The 23,365-nt window shown below is 46.9% G+C and overlaps 1 protein-coding gene across 1 annotated transcript; it reads right to left on the reverse strand.

Moving 5' to 3' along the window:
• Positions 1 to 561: 561 nt before the first annotated feature.
• LOC146180449 (uncharacterized) lies at positions 562 to 17,247 on the reverse strand. The gene is made up of 6 exons (XM_084576038.1): positions 16,838 to 17,247; positions 5,352 to 5,839; positions 4,771 to 5,063; positions 2,658 to 2,843; positions 1,727 to 2,527; positions 562 to 1,065 (listed from the first exon to the last, which is right to left on the reverse strand). Exons 1-6 carry the CDS (start codon positions 17,014 to 17,016, stop codon positions 694 to 696), a joined length of 2,319 nt encoding a protein of 772 aa, XP_084432164.1. The 5' UTR covers positions 17,017 to 17,247; the 3' UTR covers positions 562 to 693.
• Between the last annotated feature and the right edge of the window lie 6,118 nt (positions 17,248 to 23,365).

Below are 23,365 nucleotides of genomic sequence, written 5' to 3' on the forward strand. Positions count from 1 at the left end.
GGGAATTTGTATTGCGGAGGCTAGACGACCTCGGGCAGGAGAGTGAAAAACCTTTGCGAGGGAACGGAAGGAGAGAGGCATGATAGAATCGGGTGATTGCGGTGGCTGTAACTGCGTTATTAGTTACTCTTTTCAAAAACATTTTGCGGCCTTGCGTTCTAGGGGCGAAGTCTCACAGTCACCGGGGAAGAAAATATTTTCGACCGGAGGGTAGACAGTGGGCCTTTAAGCGAGTCTCGAACAAGCATCATGACATGCAGGAGTCCAACCTCCTGCGCCTCGTTCAAGCTTTCATCTGCTCCCACATTACCTACTCTGCACTCTACCCACGTCTCACTCATGCCGAAAGCGAACGGCTAGCGGCGTCACTTAGAAAAGCGTACAAGACGGCCCTGGGTCTTCCCAAGTCCACAGCTACTCATAAGCTCATGGTTCTCGGAATCTCCAACACCATGAGCGAATTGATCGAAGCAGCCCTCACCGCCCAATACGAGTGGCTCTCACTCACAAGCGCTGGCCGAGCGGTACTGAAGCAAGTTAAAATCCCCCCCCCTCCCCCCCCTCCCCGAGAGCGGCCCCAAGTTATGCTGTATCCAAGAGTGCACAGTGTTTGATCGCAACAAAATAACAGCAGCTTGGAAACTGTAACCTGCAAAATATAGTTGCCCAGGCGACTATCTGATGCTAATGTCTTCAGTGCAGTTTTGCTCCTGGAACATTGCCTCGCACACTGCTCTGAAGAGAGTGGTGTCTTTTCCTTGGCCTTTTGGAAGCCGGTTGGCTTGGCGGGCGTCCAGCTGGCACTCTCTTTGATCCTCTTGTCAGACCCGGTCGGCGTCTTGCAATGCTTGTGGGTTGAACCCGGATTTGACGTCCTCGGCGCCTTCGTGCTGCTGCTGTTGTTTTGAAGGCCATCATGAGCCCTGTGGCATCACTTCCATTGGGCACACGGCTCAGCTCATGCCCAAGGTTCCTTATGATTTCCAGATACGCTGGATTGTGCACATTCATGGCATGCAGACGCCGCAGCTGAGACTCCAAGCTCTGGTACACCTCTTCTCTAGCCTGCATAAAAGATGTTTTTAGAACTGGTTAGCTAGATTCGGCCCACATCTAAACCTGAATGCCCACAGCTTTATAGCCATCAAGTGATGAAGGTTCATATAGTTGCAGGGTAGGCTATAGGATTTGCCTATTGCTTTTTTTTTTTTTTTTTTGTATTAGCGTGCACACTTCTTTGCAATTGCTATGAGTGCTCACCTATGACTGTGGCATGCATTACTGTCATGATGTTGTGATCACCGGCATAGAGAGAATGATATTCATTTGTTGGAAATTAAACTTCACTCTGGCAACAAATATCTCTTACTTAATATGTAGTGTCTGGCTTAATATATCTCTTAATATATCTGTTATGCTGATGCAACAGAAGGCCTGGTCATAGAACAGACTGTCGAAGCTAAACTCGCTTGAGATACAGATATTTTGTCAGCAAACACTTAGAGGCAAAACTAGGTAATACATTGTTCCTTGCTCGGTACTGTCTCTCATATGATTTGAATGCTGCCGACTTGAATGTGCAGCTCAGATCATTGAGGCTTTAATTGTATAGCAGAAAATCGTCAGCATTGTGCTTGTGCATATGTTCTCTTCCTATGGGTATGCTAAGAGTAACCAGCTAAAAGATTTGTTTGGTGAGGAAGGAAGCGCTACGGGAAATATGTACCTGAGCAAGTTCGGGCTGATCTGCATCTTTCACATCAGGTGGTGACAGTCTTGATGTAGAAGGCTGAGGGTCTTCATGCAACCCGCTTGCTTCAGAAGCCTGTGGGCTTTCATAGTTGCAGATTTCCTCATCGGGTTCTTCTGGGTGCTCCTGTCCTTCAAGGAAAGGCATGAAGAACTCTCGAGGTGGGCACTTGTCACCCAGGGCCAGCTTGCCCAGTTGGTACCTGTCATCAGTGTCCAGCGCGGGAGCATTTGGAAATAGTCCTCCGAAACTCTCATGCACTAGTGCCTGGTGCTTGCAAAAGGCGCCTTGTTTCCCAGCTGCACAGCTGCACACTCCAAAGTCTGCGGACACCTCATACGCTATACCTTGGCGTGTAGCACTGGGCACAGCATAAAGGTTGTGGCCAATCGATTTTATGGCATCAGCAGCGCCTGACGGCATCCTGGAAAGCAATTGTTTATACAAAAGGTGATGATTGGCAACACGGCTGTTGGCATGGCGGAGGATGCGGCTCTCAAAGTACTTCTCCCACACCACAGCCACTGCATCCACTAGTGCTACAGCATTAAAAGCTTCTGCCCTGTTCAGCACAATGTCTTTGAGAACACGGATAGTGGCCTCGGAGAAATTGTTTGTGTTGTGTCCACGTGTGATAATATTGGTCCGAAACAGTAGCACCCACTCCTCTTCTCTTTTGAGAAAAGCCTCCACCCGCGCAACGAAGCCCTGGTGTGGTTGTGACCGAAGCCTGTCTTTTGCAGCTTCCAGCTTCTCCTCCGTATCAGCATACATGACCTGAAATTGGAGTTCAAAATCGTTCAGAGACAAATGCAGCAGCGCCTACATATTTGCCTGTTTATGCTCTGTTTGGAATTTCATGCAAATTCGCACTTTGAAAAAGACACTGCATTTGGATAAAACTTGCCTCCTGGAATGCTGACATAAGTTGACGTCTATTGGTCTTGTCAACATTGTTGTGAGAAGCTGTCAGCCAGCGCCACTCGGCCTGTGCCACATGAAAATGGCACAGGAGCTGTTTAGCCGAAGGCCATGCTTCCCGCAGTGCAGCCTTCTCTGCACTGGAGTTATCGGTCATGAACACACTGGGTGCCTGCACGAAAAACAGTAGCATATGCCTGTCATGCCAAGAAGAATAGATAGCCTTTATTGGTGTCCCTTGGAGTTCATGCTCGGACTTTTGGTTTTTGTGTACTGCTGATATTATAGCAGACATTCATCTTTAAATCGGACTTTACATAAATGGTTATGCCTTTTATTTAGAAGAAAAGAATGTCTGAGATGAGCTGCTGCTAAACATCTTCACATAGCATTAATCCTAGCAGATATCTGTCAGCTTTCAGACAACTGTATTTACCAACAAAATTTTCTCACATAGTAAAGGCAGTTTGTGCTGTCAGCATTAAATAACCGACAGACGAATACTGTGGACTCAACTTAATAGTAACTTTGGGTGGAATAGGCATGTTCATTCTGATTTGTCAAGCAGCTTGTGCAGAATGCTCTTGTTTAGATAAGCACACTGACTGTCTGCCTTAGGATATGTATCATTGTATCTATGTATGAACGATACATACGTATCAGATGTATCGTTCTAATATGTATCATTCTGTCGTTCCATGTGTCAGGCTCGGGACACTTGGTAGCACATTGTAAACATTGTGAGGATAATTGTGCTCCAATATACAATCAGGCATGGGTCATTTTTTTCAAGTTCAGACCGGAAGGAGCGTGAAATACTGGAAGCCTTTCTAATTTATGAGGAACGGCAGTCGTGCGTAAGCAAGTCATTCTTATCTTTATCATCCAAAGAATTACAATTCTCGAACCAGAAGGTGCCGTTGCACATGCGCTTGTGATTCTTTGTACATGGTTTCCCTATATATATTGAATGCATCTGTCTGGATTAAAACCAAGTTGATGTCTAGTGTTCATGGTGTCCATCTCTCTTCTGTCCTTGTCTTTAGCGCTAGTTACCATATGCCTTGGATCTAGAAAGGTCTGCTGAATTCATATCAAATAACTTCCAATATGTATTACTTCATATTTTTTTTTTTAGCTGGCCTAATTATAAATCGTACTTCCTGACTAGACTTCACAGAGTAGTAACAGGGCACTGTGGAATAGAACTTTCCAATTTATGTTCCTTGTTAATTGTGTATGCAACTAGACAACAACACCAAGTTGATCGTCAGGTCGATCATCTTACTGTTAACGGCTCTTGTGTGCACACATTTTTCTCAAAATTCTTGTGTTCATTTTCTTTTTGTGAAAGCTTATTTCGTTTTTTTACCCATCTGTAACTTCAACTGTAGGGCTGGATTATCATTTAAAAAAAATACCTCACCATCAGTGTGCTTAATGAATTGAACTATTTAGTACTTCTGCTTTTTATATTATGGACCAAAAAAGCTGCTTCTGTCTTCTTTATATTTCGTCGCAAGATTTTACGCCTGCTTTAGACAAGTGTCACATAGTATGTTAAGCTAGGACGGCTAATTAGGCTAGTTGGTAAGGATTCATTTATAGGAACAGCACAAAAAGACGATGGACAAGGAAAGGACACTCAAGGTGCTGACTATTATGTTTATTTTTAGTATGACTAGCATGGTTTATGTGCCCATGGCAGTTTTATGGGGCACTAACATTGTTCCATTTCATGACACAAACATGTTACTAAACTTGAACACTTTGTTCCATTCTTTTGTTCACCCAAGCTTGACGATATGCAGTACTGGCAATTGCATTTTTGCTCAGTGCTCTTGCTGTGCTATCTTTTTGTTTAACAGTGGGGAAACATCACTATTACATTTCGTTTATGGAATGCTTTCAGGGATGAGGTCATAGCCTAAAATTGAATCTCAAAAAATGCCTTGAAACTCTTGCAATTCTTGTTGGCCAAGGATATTTTATGTCGAGTAAATAATGAGGTAGAATGCATGCATGAACGTTACTTTTCTTTTTCAAAATTGGATTATGCATGCACAAAAATGCTGTAGTTTCAAGTTCGCTTTACTTACACCCTGACCTCCAAAGCAGAAAGGATGAGTGTCGCTCAGAAGCTTGAATGCAGTCAGGTATCCTTCTGTGCTCTGGTCGTTATGAATGAGCACTGCTAATGGAACAGCACCAGCCATTGTTGCCACCAGCACCACTGTGACACTGCACTTTGTAGAGTCACAAGAAGCTGTTGAGTCAATGAAGACAATGTCTCTTGCAAAGTCCAACGCCTGGGCCCTCTTCATGATGGGGGTTACTACGAGAGCAGCCCAGCAGGTACTGTTGTCACTCCGGCGCACTGTCACACCTGTGCCTGGAAATTGGTGAGAGAACACTGTTACTTTCTGAGAGAAGACTAAGGGTGCATTCTATTCCCTAAGAATCTCTGAACTGGTCTTCATACACTGAAGGACACCTGCATTGACCATGCCGAGTTACTGTCAAAATGCAAGCTTCTATATTAATCACCAAATTTGCCCCAAGCATTGGCTAAATTGGCAGGTTACAGTTACGCAGGCATTTCTCACAAAGTGAACAGACACTATTTGGATGCACATGCATCTCAAACTGAGCCATGGTGTTGTGACAAGTTTTCCCATACCTTCAGCTGCATAGAGGGCTGCTTTCTCCTCCAGTTTCAATAGGGGGTCGATGGTTCCACCGCCAAAGCATGCAGACCTCCAGACACTGTGCCAGTGCTGTACTGTTCTTGCAAGAGGGTTAATGGCACCGTTGGCCAGCAACACCGGTCCATTTTCTTCCATACACAGCTTGCTTTCATGAAGCCTGCGTGCTTCACCAACGCTCATCCCGTCACTAAAATACTGGATGAATGTTTCTCGCGTAGTGCGGGTGCCACGAAGAAGGCGCAGGGCATCTGCTGACTGCGTACTGTGTGTGTGTCTGCAATCAATTCTAATGACTGCAACCAAGGGCACGTCTCTCCGCAGGTATTCATCATTTCTCTTAGTGGCTTTGGTCACTTTTTTAATCTTGATGTCCAGCCTCGCCATGCAGTCAGCGTTGCGCCGTCCGGATACTTTGTTCCTTTTGCTGTGTTGGCAGCGCCAAACCTTGTGGAAGACCATTCTGAAAACCGTACAAATGAAATAATTAAGAATGACAATATATGTTACTGCATGGTGCTCAACCTAAATTGCTATAACATAATGGTTTTATGAGCGACAGTGAAGGTGAAGCTGCAAAAACGGAAAATTTTCCCACCGGTCGAGGCAGGAAAATTTTCCAAGACAGTTCCAATAAAGTTGCAGAACATTGTATAAGTGACACATATGTAACATATGTAAACATGTAAACACACACACACACACACACACACACACACACACACACACACACACACACACACACACACACACACAAAAAAAAAAAAATATATATATAAACCAGTAGCTTTGCTGGTCCCATTGGATAGCCTACTTTTGTGCAGGAAACCTCTAACAAACGAAACGCAAGGTTTAGATTGGCCAGAGCGTTGCTGCTTATAGGTGGCAGCCGGTTTGCATTTTGGATATCAATCTTCACACCAATTTCGTACACCAATAAGCTAGTTTTCTTTTTTTTTTTTTTTTTTTTTCAAGTGGTAGCCACAGTGAGCTAGCTGCCGCGATCAGGTATTGGAAGCGTCATGGAAGAAATAAATTATATTTTTGCTACAGCATAGTAAGGTGCGAGGCTTCTCTATCTGCTGTCTGCTAGTGTGTAGCAGACAACATCAATGACCAATGACGTGTCTCCTGACGATCGGCTACAACGCTCTAAGTGCTCTAAGTGTGTAAGAAGTTTATAAAATATTATTTGTTGTTTAGATTACGTCGCGTACTTTTTGGTGTACAATTTAACAAATGCAGGTTTTCAGCGCCTACGAGCATGGTAGAAGAACAAATGGTAGCGTAACTCCCATAGAAGCCTGCGTGTCGACTCTGAGCGAGGCTTTAGTTTTCCAGCGCCCCCTACGAACTGTGAGGCACAACAAACACGTGACGTTGCTTGTGACGTCACAGGGACGTGATTTTGGCGGGTAATTTGATCGTCTTTTTACTTGTAAACGAAAAACAAGGCCAACGACGACGGAGGCAGAACGATGCTCAGATAAGGCAGAAAAATGGACACCGTAACTGTTCAGCCAACTTGACATGGATTTCTACAGTCAAGTTTTACGTTAACTGAAATGTTACGGCATCTTTAACCACCTTATCATAGCATCGTTCTGCCTCCGTGGTCGTTAGCCTAGTCTTTCGTCGCGCGTCATGTAAACGCATTCTGGGGCTTCGGCAAGCACATGGATAGAATCACATGGCTTGAGGCATTTCACTAAGGGCATAAATGAGTGAAGCTGTGCTGCATAGAAAGCCAGGCTTTATTAATTCACGATTACTTACATGGACGATTCACGACAATGAAATCTTTAGTGTAGGAAAGCGACCACCGCTCATTCGTCACGGTCTTCATGAAATCCTCGTGATAACAAAATGACCTCAGCGTAGGTCTCCTAACGAGACGCGGTGAGATTATAAAAGGGTAAAAAATCTTGCTAACAAAGTACATATCAGTGTCAAAGAACAACAAAAACAAACGAACGGAATAACTAACGCTAGCGCTAGAACGCCAACCTGTAAGAGCTTAGGTAAGCAATTCAAATTGGGATTACTAGTATTTAGAAGTTAATGCGGCTGAGAAGTCAAAATATCTACGATATAGCTTTTCTCCAATAAATCTCGCCCTGTTCATGATTCCATTATTTTACTCGCGCTTCATTTGCCACTGAGAGGAGTCAATGTGAGGTTACAAATTTACCACTTAAGCATTTAACATGTTCATGAGAAAGATCCCATTGACAATAGGAACATCACTGTAATAACAGCTAAAGCACGTTCAGCGAACGTTGGTGCGGTAATACGACGCAGTAAGCAAAACACGCAGCAAAGGGAGCGGAACGGAAGGCTTTGAGCAATGCGACACGCATCTTGGGGGCAATAAAATCTCACCTTCACCGTTCAATTAAAACATGCAGCGATACGCCGCTCATGCAGACGTGTATCCGTAAAACAATTAAGCCACCTCTTTTGCGACATGCCTGGGAGGCCGAGCCGAACCGCCGAGCTGTGACGCAGCATTGTCCCATCGTCCGGAAATGCGCACATGCAGCGGCAATCAGTTTCTCATCGAGCACACACAGTCTTCGCCTTGCTGTAAAGCTCTACCACAACCAGCATAATAAAATACTGACTGTTTGTTACAGATAACCCACTCTGTACGCAGCGCGCAACGATGAACGTTGAACCGGGGCCGATGACGCACCCATCCCGCGGATGAAAAAAGCCGCCATGTCTGAGCTTTGGGCAACTACGCAGCGGATAATAAGTGGCCGAGAGAGGCCGTTAGAAACAAGTTAAAATATTATTAAAAATGTGACACGTTTTTTCTTACGCAAGAAACAAAAACTGCATTCATTCCTGAGCGCGAATATTATGTTTACTTTCTAGTTCTTTGGAGTTCTGGCAGATCTTATTTTCTGTGCGCTAGTAATTTGCCTCACAGTTCGCAGGAGCCCTCATCATCGAGTTGATGCCGCTGGCAGTAGGCAGCTGCACGCGTTTTCTTCCAAGTTGCGCGACCAGTTGTACATTGACCTTGCCTACGAGCGCATTGACGTCTCTCGGCTCAAGCCTCTACGAGCCAAAAGTAGCCGTTCCGAAGTCTAGACGAGCAAGGAGGAGCAACGCAACCACGGAACGCAACGCTTATAGAGTGACGGCGGTTGGTGGCGACGGTATTTCGTGAACGTGGTAGATCTACGGCTAGTATTTGGCATTTTTGACATGATTTAAATGTCGTTGTCAGTATGAGTGATTTGAGGGCGTTACTTCCGAAGCGTCTGTGTAAATTTGAACAGACTAAGCGGTCTTCTCTACAAGGCCGAGTCCGGTGATTATTGGGTAAGTAAGAAGTGTCTCTCGCTCCTTTTGTGGTCATCTAGTTGTGTATGGTGTGGTAAGGTTGGTCTGAAGTCCAGCAGGTCTGTGAGAACTAATTTAAATCGCAAAGACGAACCGTGACGCAAGCTGGCACAACGGCTACCAGTGCAGATCGGCAGTGATGACCGCCGCTGTATTATTCTGCTCAGGTGTGTTTGGCTTTATATGTGTTACTGCCTCGAATTTTTCCACCGCATTCCGATGATCACGGTTTATTCTACCGTACTGCGATCCCGTGAGGTGCTGGTAGTTGCGTTTAAAGCTAGAAAGCTAGCCCGATAGTATATAAACAGGCAAAAATCCGATGGCTTATAAAAAATGTGATCCGTCCGAACTACTGCGGTCCGTTGCAGTCGAGAACGATGTTCGCTTTTAAAACTGAAGTTGCTTGCCTTTACGAAGAGAGCTTATAGTTCGAAAAGCTACATCGCAGTGGCGCCTTTCGAGGGAAAAGCTCTTCATGCTCAGAGAAAGGTTACTTTCGCCTACAGTTTCGCGGGAGGCAGAGTGCGCATTACTGATATCCGACTATTAATGCTACAAGTGTTACGGTTATCCTAATGACTTTTTTTCTCACTTAATGGTCTAGCCTGATGCTGTATGGCAAAAACGATTTTTTGAATATCTTTGTAGCACATTTGAAAAGAATTCAGAAATGCTTGCACATTTTGTTCACAGTTGCTGTGCAGCATCAGGGCACCCTGTGATGATGGGGATATCGGTGTCTTTTGTTGTGTTGTCACTAGGGGTGAAAGTGCTGTTCCATTTGCTCTATTCTGCTCCAAATTGCTTTCCCTGCTTCAAACGGGCTGCTGTGGTGTTTTATTATCAAATTTAGTGGAGCATGGTTTTGCCTCTCAGTGAGTCAGTAATGGTATTGCTTACGAAAAATGTGATCCGATGATGTTTTATTAAGAGACTGTGAGAAGCACAGCAGGGCGATGGCATGTTGTGAGTTGAGTATTCACAGTATAGGGGCCGCCCTCGTAAAAAAGATGGCAGCATACCAGTGGCAGCGGTATCTCTCGCTGAGCCTACTACATTTTTCATAATGTAGAAGAGCATGAAGCCTAATAAATGTTTGTTCAAGAGTAAATTTCAAATGAAGTGATTGGAGGGAATTGATTGCTAAATATGTACTCTGCGCATGTGACATAGCATTTTTCCTCGACCACCACGAGCCGTTAAGAAACTTGCGTGGCTGCAAAGAACTACACAAGTGTTCTCTCTTTCACTCACTTAGGGTGGAGTTAAGCCACTGCCACTATGACATGATGAGGTAATTAAAGGAAAGGTAAGGTTTAATATGGTCGCAATTACAGAACAAACATGAACACACTACCACCACCATGTCCACCACCTGCTGTGCGAATGTCGAGTGTTGAAGCAGACGCGGATCCGGGACCTGGTGGCAGCTGACCTCTCCCCCCATAATCCATGGTCATATGCCGCTTGGACGCAGGAACTGCATCATCGTTCGCTCCTAGACTTCATCACATCAGCCAACCTTTTTTGATGTATTACATGAACACATCATGTTTCGTACTCAGTTTGCACAACATGCGCACACAGATGCATTCTTGTTCCAGCAGTTGCTCTGTAGTTCGCACACACCACAAATTATCAATGATGGTGATAGTTCTCTTGATGCATCATCGCACAAAATCTGTGCCCTCTAACATTGGAGGACAGAAAGTCATTCATAGGAAAGTAAATATAGATAGCTATCACTCTGTAGCTAACACTTAGTTATCCTGACATTTCTTGACGTCCTTGTTAAGCAGAGAAAAAAACAACAACCGCACACACACACACACTAACAAAAACATACGACGACTGTTTCATAAAACACTGTGACTGTCCCGTAGTCTAGCAGGCACTACTTGCTGCCTACGTGGGCAAAAGGATAGTCATTTTGATGCCAAAGCCAGAGACAACCTGCCACTCTTGCATGCATGATGTAAGGAATTCAGCAAGTGTATCCGCAGACTGGGCTCCGTCTGGTGCAACAAAGATTGGGACATCCTTTGCCAAAATACTGTTAATACACAAGTCCTCATTGTGTCTTCCAATACTCTTGGTTGAAGGCACAGTGCTATTTCCAAAAACATATAGGCCCGTTACCTCAGGTACAATTTATATGCTACACCTTGCTGCTGCCGAGGCACGCAAAAGACAACCAGAGTTACCTGTGTCAGTGAGAGTGAAGTTGCCATTCAGACTTACTTTCTTTGGTAAAACAGCTGCACTCTTGATTTGACATACTAGCTAACTCACTGTGTTTGCTTCATTTTGTTGCCAAACTTGCTTGCAGTGATGCTGCATGTGGTCTGTTCCGTTGCAGCGAAGACATTTTATCGGTCATTTCGGTTGCTCTCAGGCAGTATCGTAACAGTTGTTACGCAGAAGTACAGCACAGAACAGAACTACTGCAACCGCTGAATGAGGGCATCTAGAACGGGCCTACACTTCTCCGTCCTTCATCTCTACTTGTCTTTCTTCTACACATATAATATACGTGTCACTGTCCCCCTCCTCCTGCAGCATTGCCCTGACGCGGTGTTACCGCCGGACAAAACAGAGAGAAAGAGCCTACAGGGAGCTAAATGACTGGTCACACATCACACAAAAGCCGCAGTCAGCCTTAAAGTCAGTTGGGAGGTCACTTGTAAGGTTTCATTCGCACAACATGCACAACGTCGCTGTGCTGGTTGGTATGCGATGAGCGGGCTGATGAGGTTGATGAAATTTGGTATGTTTCGTCGCTGAGGCGGCGGACAACAAAGTGAGGGCAAAAATAGTGGCGCAGTAATTTTTCACACACCCACAACGATGAATGGGTGTCCAGACCCACACATAGGTAATGAAACAGTGTCCAACGTTGTAGCATCTGCATCGATCTGCTACTGACGGTGTATTCGTTGCCTGGCTAGATGCCGCGCTGAACATAAGTGGCAACGTTGAGGTCAAGTTCAGCCTCACTGTCAGGATCAACGTACCGCATAGCATCCAGCGGAGTGGTAACCTGGCAGCGGGCCGTAAATGCAGTTCCACGGTTGGTAATGATAGCTGCAGGAGCGCCGTGGCGTGGGACGATGTTGTGCACAAAGAATTTGGCGACTTCAGCAGCAGTACCACTTGAACGTGGCATCGCGACCACAATCCATCATTTTCTAGTGAACGACTTCGGAAAGGGGCCGAGGAGGTCCATGCCAACTTGCTGGAAAGGGGTCTTTGGTGGCGCTATGGGCTGCAGAAAGCCAGCTCGTTTCAGAGGAGGAGACTTGCATCGTTGGCATGTTTTAATGTAATTACGCTCTGATGGTAGTAATCTGGGCCAGTAATACTTCAGCCGAATCTTTGCCAGTGTACGACTGACCCCAAAAGTGGCCGGTGGATGGTTCATCATGATAAACACTCAAGATTTGAGAGCATAACTAGGATGGTACAACAAGCAGAAACATCTCCTTGTTGCTGACAAAGTTGTGCTTGTAGAGGACTCCATGCCGCAGAATGAAGGACTGCAGCCCACGGCGAAACGCACATGGTACACAAATGTTAAAGCCCTCCAGGTACTCAACGAGCGACACCAACTCGGAGTCTGTCTGTTGAAGTTGCGCCATGCGGGACACGCTAATGGCACAAAGAAAAGGGCAGTCTTCGGTCGTCTCTTGCGAAGCCGGTTCAAGGGGCGCACGTGATAAACAGTCCGCATCTTGGTGCTGCCGTCTGGACTTGCAGACGACTGTCACGTCATACACCTGCAACCGGAGGCTCCATCTGGCCAACCGGCTAGAAAGGTTTAATATGCTGGCTAGCCAGCATAGCAAGTGGTGATCGCTGACTACGCGAAATGGTCATCCGTAGATGTATGGTCAGAACTTACTGAAAGGCCAGATGGCAGCAAGACATTCTTTTTCTGTCGATAAGTTCTTTTCCGATTGAGAAAGTGTGCGGCATGTGTAGGTGATGACTCGTTCTGCACTGGCCTTCCCAAAGACCAAAGTTGCTGGCTTCAGTGTGGACATTGGTTTCTGAATTCTCGTCAGAATGAGCTAGTATTGGTGGACATCGAATGCAGCGGCAGAGCTCCTTGAAGGCTTCGTCTTGGGCACTCCCTCATAAAATGGATGTGTCATCTCGAATCCAGGTTGTCAATGGCTCAGTTATGCGAGAGGAATCTTGAACAAAGCATCGATAATATGAGGAGACCCAAAAAGTGTCTTAAGGCCTTCTTGTCAGTTGCTCGTGGAAAACTGGAGACTGCACCAGTCTTGTCGGGATCTGGAAGAACACCTTGTGCGCAGACAACATGCTCTAAGAAACGGAGCTCCTTATAGGCGAAATGACATTTCTCTGGCTTGATGGTTTGTTGTGCAGATTGAAAAGCTTGAAGGACAGTTTGCAATTGCTCCAAGTGTTAATAGATGCTCGAAGAGAAAATGACCACATTGTCCAGGTACACAAGGCACGACTGCCACTTCAGAGCAGTTAAAACAGTGGCTGTCATGCGTTGGAGCATTGCTGGAGCGGAGCAAAGCCCAGACGGGAGCACCTTAAATTCGTTCAGACCATCAGGTATCATGAACGCCATTTTCTTATGTCTCGCTCGTCCACTTCTATCTGCCAATATCCACTTTTGAGATCTAAGGAAGGGAAAAAATTGGCGTCGCATAATCGATCAAGCATATCAATCCTGGGGAGTGCGTATACATTCTTTTCAGTAATGTTATTTAGTTTCCTGTAATCAATGCAGAACTGCAAAGTATTGTCTTTCTTTTTTCACCAGAACCACTGATGACGTCCACGGGCTCTTTTTGACGGCTGTATAGCATCGTATGCAAGCATTTTGTCGACTTGAATTTGAATAGTTTCACATTCTTTAGGCGAAACACGGTATGGACGCTGGCAAACTGGTGACGTGGCTGCATCGGTGACAATGCAATGCTTGGCTACAAGCGTATGACCGACCTTGGAGTTCGTCAGCAAGCAATGTTGTTCAAAGTCAGCCAGCAAGGGCAACAGAAGACTCTTCTGATGAGATGACAAGCCAAGATTGATTTTAACCATCTGAAGCAACATTGATTTTAACCTTTTGAAGGACATTGCATGTGTGTCATTCTCTTTAAGATTCGTCTCCACAGGGCACAAACTCTGCAACCCGTCCACATCGTGGAGGAAGGTGACAGCCATTACCTTGGCGAAGTGCTGAATCTCATTGGTGAAGTTGTTTTTCAGGAACACTCATAGGCCATCCTTCAGCTCGACAAGACCGCGTGTGATAGCTACTCCCTTCTTGAGCAACAGTGAATGGTGGCATTTCGCAATACCTTTGTAGTCGCGAAATGAGTCGTTCCTTACTAAGACCAGCACACTGGACCGAGGTGGTAGCATTACGTCGTCTTTGACTATATTTAGAGCATTGATTCCTGGATCTTCTGTGTCACTGTGCGCCAGAGTCTGTTTCATCGAGAATGTGACTCGTGCTTCGTATAGGTCAATGACAGCACCGCTGACATGCAGAAAGTCGAGGCCCAGGATGAAAAACACACACAAGGTGACGAATTCACTGACGTAAACGAAACCGTGGATACTGATTTGGGCTGTGCACCTTCCTGCTGGGGTAATGAGGTGATCTCCAGCCGTGCGAATGCTAGGACCCAACCATGGCTTCAAAACTTTGCTCAGATCCTGGGTGAAGGCGACTCATAGTCTGCATCAGTATTAAGTAATGCGATCATGTCAATTCTATCTATTGCCCCATACCAGAGGTAGCGTGTCGGATGCTGTCGTTACCCTGCCCCTGTGAGAAATCAGTTTATCGGTGGCTGAGGATCTTCAGTTTTTTCGACGTCGGCGGCCTTACCTCCGAAGGCTGCCTGAACTAGCTTCCCGGCATGCTGACAGAATGCCGCTCAGGATAGCTGGTGACTCGGTGCGGGCTTAGAGAACGGTAACGAAGAGGAGACGAAATCGAGAATCATAGCAGCCGTATGTCGCAGGATTCTGGCGGGCCGACAGATGGGCTTCAGTCTCAAGCGGCTGTTCACCGTTGCGTAGGCAAGGCTGTCGTCAAGCTGGCAAGGAACTTCAGACACATGTTGCTGCTGCTGCGCTACCAGGTGCACCTCGTCCCGGACGACTTCAGACAGCAATGTAACAAGGTGTGCCAGAAGGCAGCTGGAGGGCTTGTAATTCCTGTCTGACCTGATTTACCTGATCAGTTTACATAAAACGGTCACATGACTTCCTGGTGGCATCGAACATTCGGTGCAGGCCCAAGCATACTGCCATCCCGATTGCACTGGTGGGTGCGTTGCAGGAGTACTTCCATAGTAGTCGCCTTGGTGATGAATTCAGTCCTTGGCGGACTGCGCAGAAGGCCCACGAATAAATTGGTTTACTCCACACATGAGGTGGTGGAGCTTCTCCTTCGCCATGGAAGGGTCAGCACGCTTGAATAGACGTGTCACGTCCTCCACATACATGCAGGCGCTTTCGTTCTTCCACTACTTGTAGCACTGCTTCAGCTTTCTCTCGGTGGTTTGGGGAATATAGCCAACAGATTTCGTCGAAATGTTTGCCAGGTGGATAGGGTGCTCTCGTGGTTCTCAAACCAAGCCCTAGCGAAGTCCTTGAGTACAAAATGAATGTTATGGAGCTTACGGTCGTTGCTCCAGCCGTTGTGGCAGGCTACCCGCTCGAAGGTCCAGCCAGTCTTCCACATCTCTGGCTAGCATCTATGCCTGTAACTTCACTGGTAATACCAGCGGTTATGAGACCTCAGTTTAAGGTGAGGCACTCACACTGTTCCTAGGAATAAAGTTCTCATTGCTGAATGAATGCAACATAGTGGTAGTATGTGGTTCAATGTGCACAAGTTCAGGCAACATTTGAGCCACCTAAAACCTTTTCACGTGTTCCAGTGAAAGCACCCTGCACTAAAAATTTTCATTCAAGGTCACATGATTCTATCGCACTTGACCTGTTCCTTTGTGGATTCCCACCAAATGCATTGTTCTTGAATGGCTGCTTTCCAAATTGTTGATATTTAAATTAAAGTAGTGTGGTATTGCTAGCGTGTTTTTCTGAAAAATCTTTCTATGCAGCCAACTTCATTGCAACATCTGATTGAAGCTGGAACACTTGCAGCAGTACCAGACTGAAAGACAAAAGTGTCCATGCAGATTGCAGAACTTTTGTAGACATGGAAAATAATAAAGTATGATTCATACTTATAAAACCTTTGCCCTTGTCTTCGTTTTGATAGTGCGGCTCTAGGCAGCTGCTGCACCAAGATTTTCATAGGTCAACAGGCCCACCAGAGCCAATGCACCCAACCGACCTTCTGCAGGGAGGCTCAGCCGCTACCGATATGTGTTAATAAACCAGTACTACTGGAACTAGTACGATCCCAGCAAGAAACCAGTAGGAAATTTTTACCTTGGATAAACAATTATCTTCTTTGGCATTTTTCAGCAGTTGGTACGATTGTTCTTATCAGAAAGTGCTGTACTCTTACTACACAGCTCACAACCCCTAAAAAGATATTGGCTACATATCTACAGAATATCATTTAATATCTCATCAGGAGACGTGTGGGCATATGTGGGTATTCGGTACATGTCCACTTTCTACTCTCTTCAACGTGGACATTATAATGTATACTATAATGATATTAACATTTGCGGCAGATGTTCACTGAGTATAAGTTCTTTGGCCTTTTTTTTTTTTTTTTTTTGTAAACTGATTTTACGAACGTTTACAAGGGAAAGTTATCAGATTGACGGCATGTGACTAGCACTTTGTGTCATCATTTCTACAATTAGTCATTTAGCTTCGAGGTGATGACTTCAAGAGTCCCTGCTCTCGCGCTTGCCAGCTAACTCCATAGGTCTGCATGGAAACTATCGCCTAATATATTGCGCTCGTGTACTTTCGACTCCAGTATAAACGAGAAGTGTAGCTCCGCTTTTTATTAAATTGACTAAAATCCAACCCACATATAGCACTAGCCGAGTATAAATTATTTCACAATGATTGAAATATACTGCTAAGAGCAATACGGGCTGATCGGCAATGTACGTACCTTTCTCCATCCTTTTGAACCTTCTGCACGATCCAAGACGTGTTGGTTTCGACGCTGTAGGCTTCCAGCCATTCGTTGACGGCTGCCTCGCTTGCCAGGTTCGCTCGATACACCGATTCGTGCCCTTTCGACGCGAGCTCATCTTTTACGAGCTCGAGCGGCTCTGGGAGCTCGTCCATCGTCTCTAGTTATCCGCAATTGACACACAAGTGCGCCAAGCACAAAATCACCCTGGTTAGCGCAACGCGCAACGGATGAGCCAAGTGTACGTGCGTACAGTACAACCCAGAAGTACCGGACGAACTGCGCGGAGCTATGCGGATGGGGAGAAGTGCAAACTACGTGGTGCAGCCGAGCCGAGCGACGATTCCAGAACAAGAACAGCCGCGCAAGTAACCACTGAACTGAAATTTACGTTGACACGTGACCAGTGACCTACCGACGTTTACAGAACACCACAGCAAAAAGCCCGCGCAGTGGTCACTGGACCGAAGTTAACGTGATCGCGCGGCCGAACTTTCAGCCGACGGCAATTTGCGTGACTGTTACGTGAACTTCAGCTGACAGCCGTGCGGAAATACGAGCCCTGCCCGAAAACGACACCGAAACATGCGTACCTTTGACAAACACCAGTGGGGAAAAAGAATGCGCGAAACGAAACTGAAACCATGAGGAGTATCGTATCGTCATAAGGCGCGCCTGGAGTTTTAGCCAACGGCAATTCGCGTTATTTTTACGTCAACTTCAGCCGACAGCCGTGCGAAAATACGGGCGCTGCGCGAAAACGACACCGAAACATGAGTACCTTTGACCAAACACCAGCGGGAAAAAAAACGTAAATGCGAGCCCTGCGTGAAACGAAACTGAAACCATGAATAGTCTCATCGCAAGGCGATAGGGGGAAACAGCGTCGCTGCTACTCGCGGAAGTGACGTTTTGTCACGTGCTAGCGCGTCAGAGCGTCGTCTGCTCGAGTGCTCCTACGGGATATGGTTTGTCAATACGCAGCCCGGCCGTGCAGCGGAGACGCGGCGGATCTGCTGTGCATAGGGCGCATTCGCCGTTCGTTCTTTCGATTCGCGGCATTCTATGGTCACAAATTAATTGCTAGGTTGCAGACCTTAGATTGCTGCTATTGCACACATTTTCACTGGCCGGATAAAATTGTTTTCGCGTCAGCGAATAAGCTTTACGAAGCGAAGCGACGCTAAGGCGAATCGCTGCCTTCCAACGAGCACTGAGCTGGCAATCATGCCCGGGTATTGCCGCGTCCAGATTTACCGCGAAGCATTTTTCCCGAAAGAGGACAGACTATACCTTCACCTGCATTAGCATCCTTTCTCAACCCGCAAAAAAAAAAAATAATATTTAAAGAAATTGGGCAACTCATCGGCACCAGCGCTACTAGGACCGCCGTGCGCGCCTGTGGGCCGCGCTCGTGGATGCAGTTGTTCATTGCATAATTTTTACTTATGCTGTCCGGTGGTCTATATTTCCCTGTCTACGAAAGCTTGCATAAGCACCAGTACAATGCAGAGAGTAATCAACAGGAATGGAGTGTTTAAATGGCGCACTTACTATGTCTTGCGCATTAGTTTCGCGAATTTGCCTTGGCAACTTTGTTTTTGCTTGCTTGCTTGCTTTCATTATTTTTTCCTCCTCTCAGCTCGTTCCTTTTCTTCTTTCCACACCCTTTCCTTCTACGCTTATGCCGCTACTTTCCTTCTCCTCTTGGGCGGCTTCCTTTGTCCGTCCCCCAGCCTGATATTTTTTTTTTCCTCGCCATCCTTCGCTGTCCACTTCGCCCTCCTCTGTAGATGTGATTCAGAAGGTGCCATTCCATACGCTTTATTCATTTAGTTGTGTTAATGACATTTCGATGTCTACTGAGTTGTTGAACCTCGAATGATAAGCCGTTTCTCATGCGATACTGCTCAATCGAGACTATAACAAAAAATAACTAAAAAAATCTTTTTTTTTTCTACTTATTCGTGGACACTCTGAACAGATCTTGCATTCATTACATGCCATCCTGCTCCAAACAAGTTGTCGAGCGGCTGGCTGCCACCTGTTACCTTCCCCTGTCAAAACTTAATTTTGTGGCAGAGGACTTGAAAGTACCGTTAAAGAGGCATTAAGGATCGTTAAAAAAAAAACGAAAGAAAACTAGCATTCAAGTTGGGATGAGGCAGGACGTTCTTTCAACGAAAAAGAAAATTAAGCATGCTACAATTCTGACATGTGACAGAGAGAAAGACATGAATGTGTATTAGAAACTGTAGATCGGTTGTGCGGTGCTGTAAGGCAGTTTTCATTCTCATAGCTGTGTCACTGTATCAGCGACCGCGTGCCATCTGCCATCCTTTCCTTTATCGTCGAGAAAAGTGGCAACCGTCTCACCAGAAAACAGCTTAAGCTCTTCAAAATCCGTCTGCGTAATATAAGTGCCTGCGGCATCTTCAGGCCCCGGTAATCGCGTTCTCGAGTTTTCAGGCTAGTCCCTTTTTTTTTAGGCTTTTTTCTCTTCTTCGACTACAGCTTCATTCATTCCTATTCTTCTCCCATACTCGTTCCACCCTTCTCGGCCGCTCGATTCCCCGCAGTTTTTTTTTTTTGTTTTTTTTTTTTATCTCTCTCACCCACCCCAGCTTGGGGCGTTCGAGCTGGCCTTTGTGAAGCTGTACCACACTTGGGAGGAGGGGCGTTCGCCACAAATGTTTTTTTTTGTATTTTGTTTACATTTTTACCGTGTTTTTTACGCCCCCACCCTCCCACCCCCTTCGTTTTTTGCTCGGCCTTTTCCAACTGCGCGCGCTTCTCCTGTCGTCTTCCGTTTCGCGCGTTTCCAGCCTAGAAATTAACGCCCAGCGGGCGGCCAGGGCTCGTCTCTGTCTCTGCGTCTTGTGTCGTGTGGCTCTCGCATCGTTTGTGCTTCGCTACGTCGCTCGAGCTGGCTAAAACTGCTACCATTTCGTTGCGCAGGCCGCCTTTTCAAGCGCGCGCCCTGCCTAGGCGGCCGCGCGTCTCCCTATCAAACTGTTGTGGCGATCACTCGTGGCGCTGCCTGTTCGTCGCGAGTGCTGCCCCCTGGGTTTCAGCACGGTGCCTATACACGTCAACCTTTCTAGCATTAAAGCTGTCACATGCATGGCAGATATTCATGTTCAGCTTTGGACTGACAAGTTTAAAAGTGCACCATTTGTGTTTGTCTAGCATGAAAAACGAAGGAAACTATAAGGAAAATCGAGAAAAAAAATGAACATAATATATGTTGAAAAAGCACTATCATTAACACATAAAGCATATTCGTTCCTTTATTAATGATAAAGTGGCCTTCAACAATAGTACAAAGCCTGAACATTTAGGAAGGTACTGTGCCAGGCAGCTATTTTACAGAAACCTGAACCATTTCACCTGTGGCAATGCGCATCTCGGTGGTGTGGGCTGGGCACTTATTTTTCGGTCCACTCCAACATGCGAAAACTGCATCATGTGCATTCCCATTTTCCGAGTTTTGAGCTCTGTAGTGCAGTCTAACAAATTGTCAATTACTTACTTTCGTCTGATTGTTGCACAGCGCGTGTAAATAGATTACCACTGCACCTAATAAACACTGACATGCACGTGCAACATCGCCGATCATAAACGGACACACTGATGTCCGTCCGGACATCGGCGCACTCATCACAGCACTCTTCGTAGTCTCACACAGCACTCTAGTAGGACGTAATCCGTACATCCCAGCATCTCACGGTAAGCACGAACTACACCATGCTACACCTCCAACAAACACGAATGACGCGATGCTTGGGCTAGAGACACGCCGGCGGCACCCAACTTTTTCAGCGCCGCTTGTATATGTACTACGTAGAACTTGCAGCACCAAACCTCAATGCGAGCAGAAAGCGATGCGTTACGTGACGCATCTCATCACTGATGGAAGTGACGAAACTTTGAAGAATCAAAACTACATAACTACATAACGACCGTCGTAGACGTTAATCCACATGATAACGAGGACCAAATGAGCGGGCGTGCGGGCCGCGGGCTGGCCGTCAACACCGCGATTACATGCGATTGCGCTCTGGTCGTGCTTGCCACCCTGCCGCGGTCCAACTCACGTAAACCTATCATCATGCCATCACGTAGTATACCACCCATTCTAGGCACTATTCTTGCCACTGTACTATTCTTCGTAATTTCACATTTCACGCATGCAGTATGTACAGCGTGTTACACAATTAGAGGCGCGTTGTAGAATGCTTCTCCCAGCTAGACTGTGAAATCCTCGCAGTTCAAATTTTGCGCAGAAATGGCATTTTGTCGCTAGTATTTTTTAATACCAAATTTGTTTGGAGTACTTGCTTGATTCAATCAAAAGAAGTCAGATCTTCCCATCTTATGCGGCGGCGCGAACGCCAGACGAGCCGCTGCCCCAGCGATGATACTGGAGACGCCACCTCATGCTGCTTACAACAACTCTGTAGCAGGAAAAGAGGGGGCGAACGTTTTGGCAGAAGGTTTAAGTTGTTGTAAGGAGCATGAGGTAGCGCCACCAGTACCATCGCTGGGGCAGCGGTTCGTTTGGCGTCGTCGCCGCCGCATAAGATGGGAACATCTGACTTCTTTTGATCGAAGCAGGCAAGTACCCCAAACAAATTTGGTATTAAAAAATACTAGCAACAAAATGTTATTTCTGTGCAAAATATGAACTGCGAGGATGCCGCGGTTTAGCTGGGAGAAGCATTCTACATCGCGCCTCTAATTGTGCAACACGCTATAGTACATACTTTTTGCACCTCACACATACACCTCATACCAACTTCGATTTGGTTACATATGGCTACCATGTTGTTGCTACAACCACATCTGGGGATCTCGGATCCGTCCGGCTAGGCACTATAGTCCGGCTTTCCCGGCGAATGCCAAGGCCCATAGGCAACCAAAGCTGGAGTTCGCTCCGCGACGCCAGCGCTCGGTTTTCAGTGGAGCGGAGAGGAACTACAAAACCTACGCGCATCCGCGCCCGCGCGGCGCGCGGCTGTCTGAGGAGTCTGCGCAGCCCGCTCGCTCGGGAGCGCGTGCTACAGGCAGCCGCACGTGCACGCGGAGCGGGAGAAGGAGAGTGAGGACGAGGGGGGGGGGGGGGTGGTCGTGCGTCTGTGCGCGCAAAGCCGGCGCTCTTTGGCAGTGGTGTTTCTTATTTTTGCTTTTTTCTGTGCCCCGGCTGACATAGGGGAGAAAACCTGGGCCAGGGGGCGCTGCGCCGCTCTGTGCGTCAGCGCCCTCCATGGAGACCACGTCAAAATCTACGCGCAGCCCGGGGAACCAAAGCTGGAGTTTGCTCCGCAACGCCAGCGCTCGGTTTCCAGCGGAGCGGAGAGGAACTACAAAACCTACGCGCATCCGCGCCCGCGCTGCGCGTGGCTGTCTGCGGAGTCTGCGCAGCCCGCTCGCTCGGGAGCGCGTGCTACGTTCAGCCGCGCGTGCACGCGGAGCGGGAGAAGGAGAGTGAGGACGAGGGGGGTTGGTGGCGCGTTCTCGCGCGCAAAGCCGGCGCTCTTTGCCAGTGGGATTTCTTAATTTTGCTTTTTTCTGTGCCCCGGCTGACATAGAGGCTGGCTGGAGGCATGTTTTTTATCGGTGCTTTTGAAAGCAAGAAATTATGATTAATTGATCGCCGGACATTGTTTTCGAAGAGCGCTTGTTGGCAGGCTCAGACATACATAAAAAAAATGAACGCGAATTTGCTGCTTGAAGGCGGGAGGCAAACGACAGGTATCTTGAAGGACTTGAGGCGGCACCTCTTGATGCCTCTGTCCATGTTCACAGAATGAAGAGTCCAGCCTTCGAGTGCTCCTTCCTTTCCCTTTGTGACAGGTCACTTGAAAGGGGCCTATTCAGCTCTTTGGGGACAAACGTTTTAGGCAGTGCTGCCGGCGACGTGGGGCCTGTTTTCGGCGCGTTTAGGATGCGTTCCCTACAAAGGCACAAAGCATGCCGCCTTACCCTTTGGTTCCTGCCGACACCGGCCAGGGGAAGTTCACTGCTGCGGCGCTGCCATCCGAAATCAATGACCTAGCTACCGTTAACGATGAGGGGTTTCTTAACGACCTGGGTCATTCCCCAGAAGCCGAGGCATGCCATTTTTGCGGCAGTTTCCTCTCCACGAGACGAACAGTGAGGAAATGTCTGACGACTTTCCATGCAGACGGGGACATCTCTCCACGGAAATCTTTGTCTTCTTAATTCCACTGTTACGCTGCGCAATTCCTAGTTCAGTTATCTCCTATAGCGAACGCGCAGTTTTGAGCTCCCGAAGCAGGATCGCGTATGAGGATAGGATGATTGACGTAAAGTGATCGCATTAATGACGAATATCTGTTTTTTGAGGCTGACCCGGTTCCACGATGGCTGCTTCAGCACCGCCAGTTAGAAAAGTACGACACACGAACGGTACGAGATATCCCCCCCCCCCAAAAAAAAAAAGGAAAAAGAAAGGCCCGCAACCATCCCGTTACCGTTTCC

The sequence above is a fragment of the Amblyomma maculatum genome, chromosome 8, assembly GCF_055883805.1.
Source record: "Amblyomma maculatum isolate TAMU_Amacu chromosome 8, ASM5588380v1, whole genome shotgun sequence".
Taxonomy (NCBI): Eukaryota; Metazoa; Arthropoda; class Arachnida; order Ixodida; family Ixodidae; genus Amblyomma; species Amblyomma maculatum.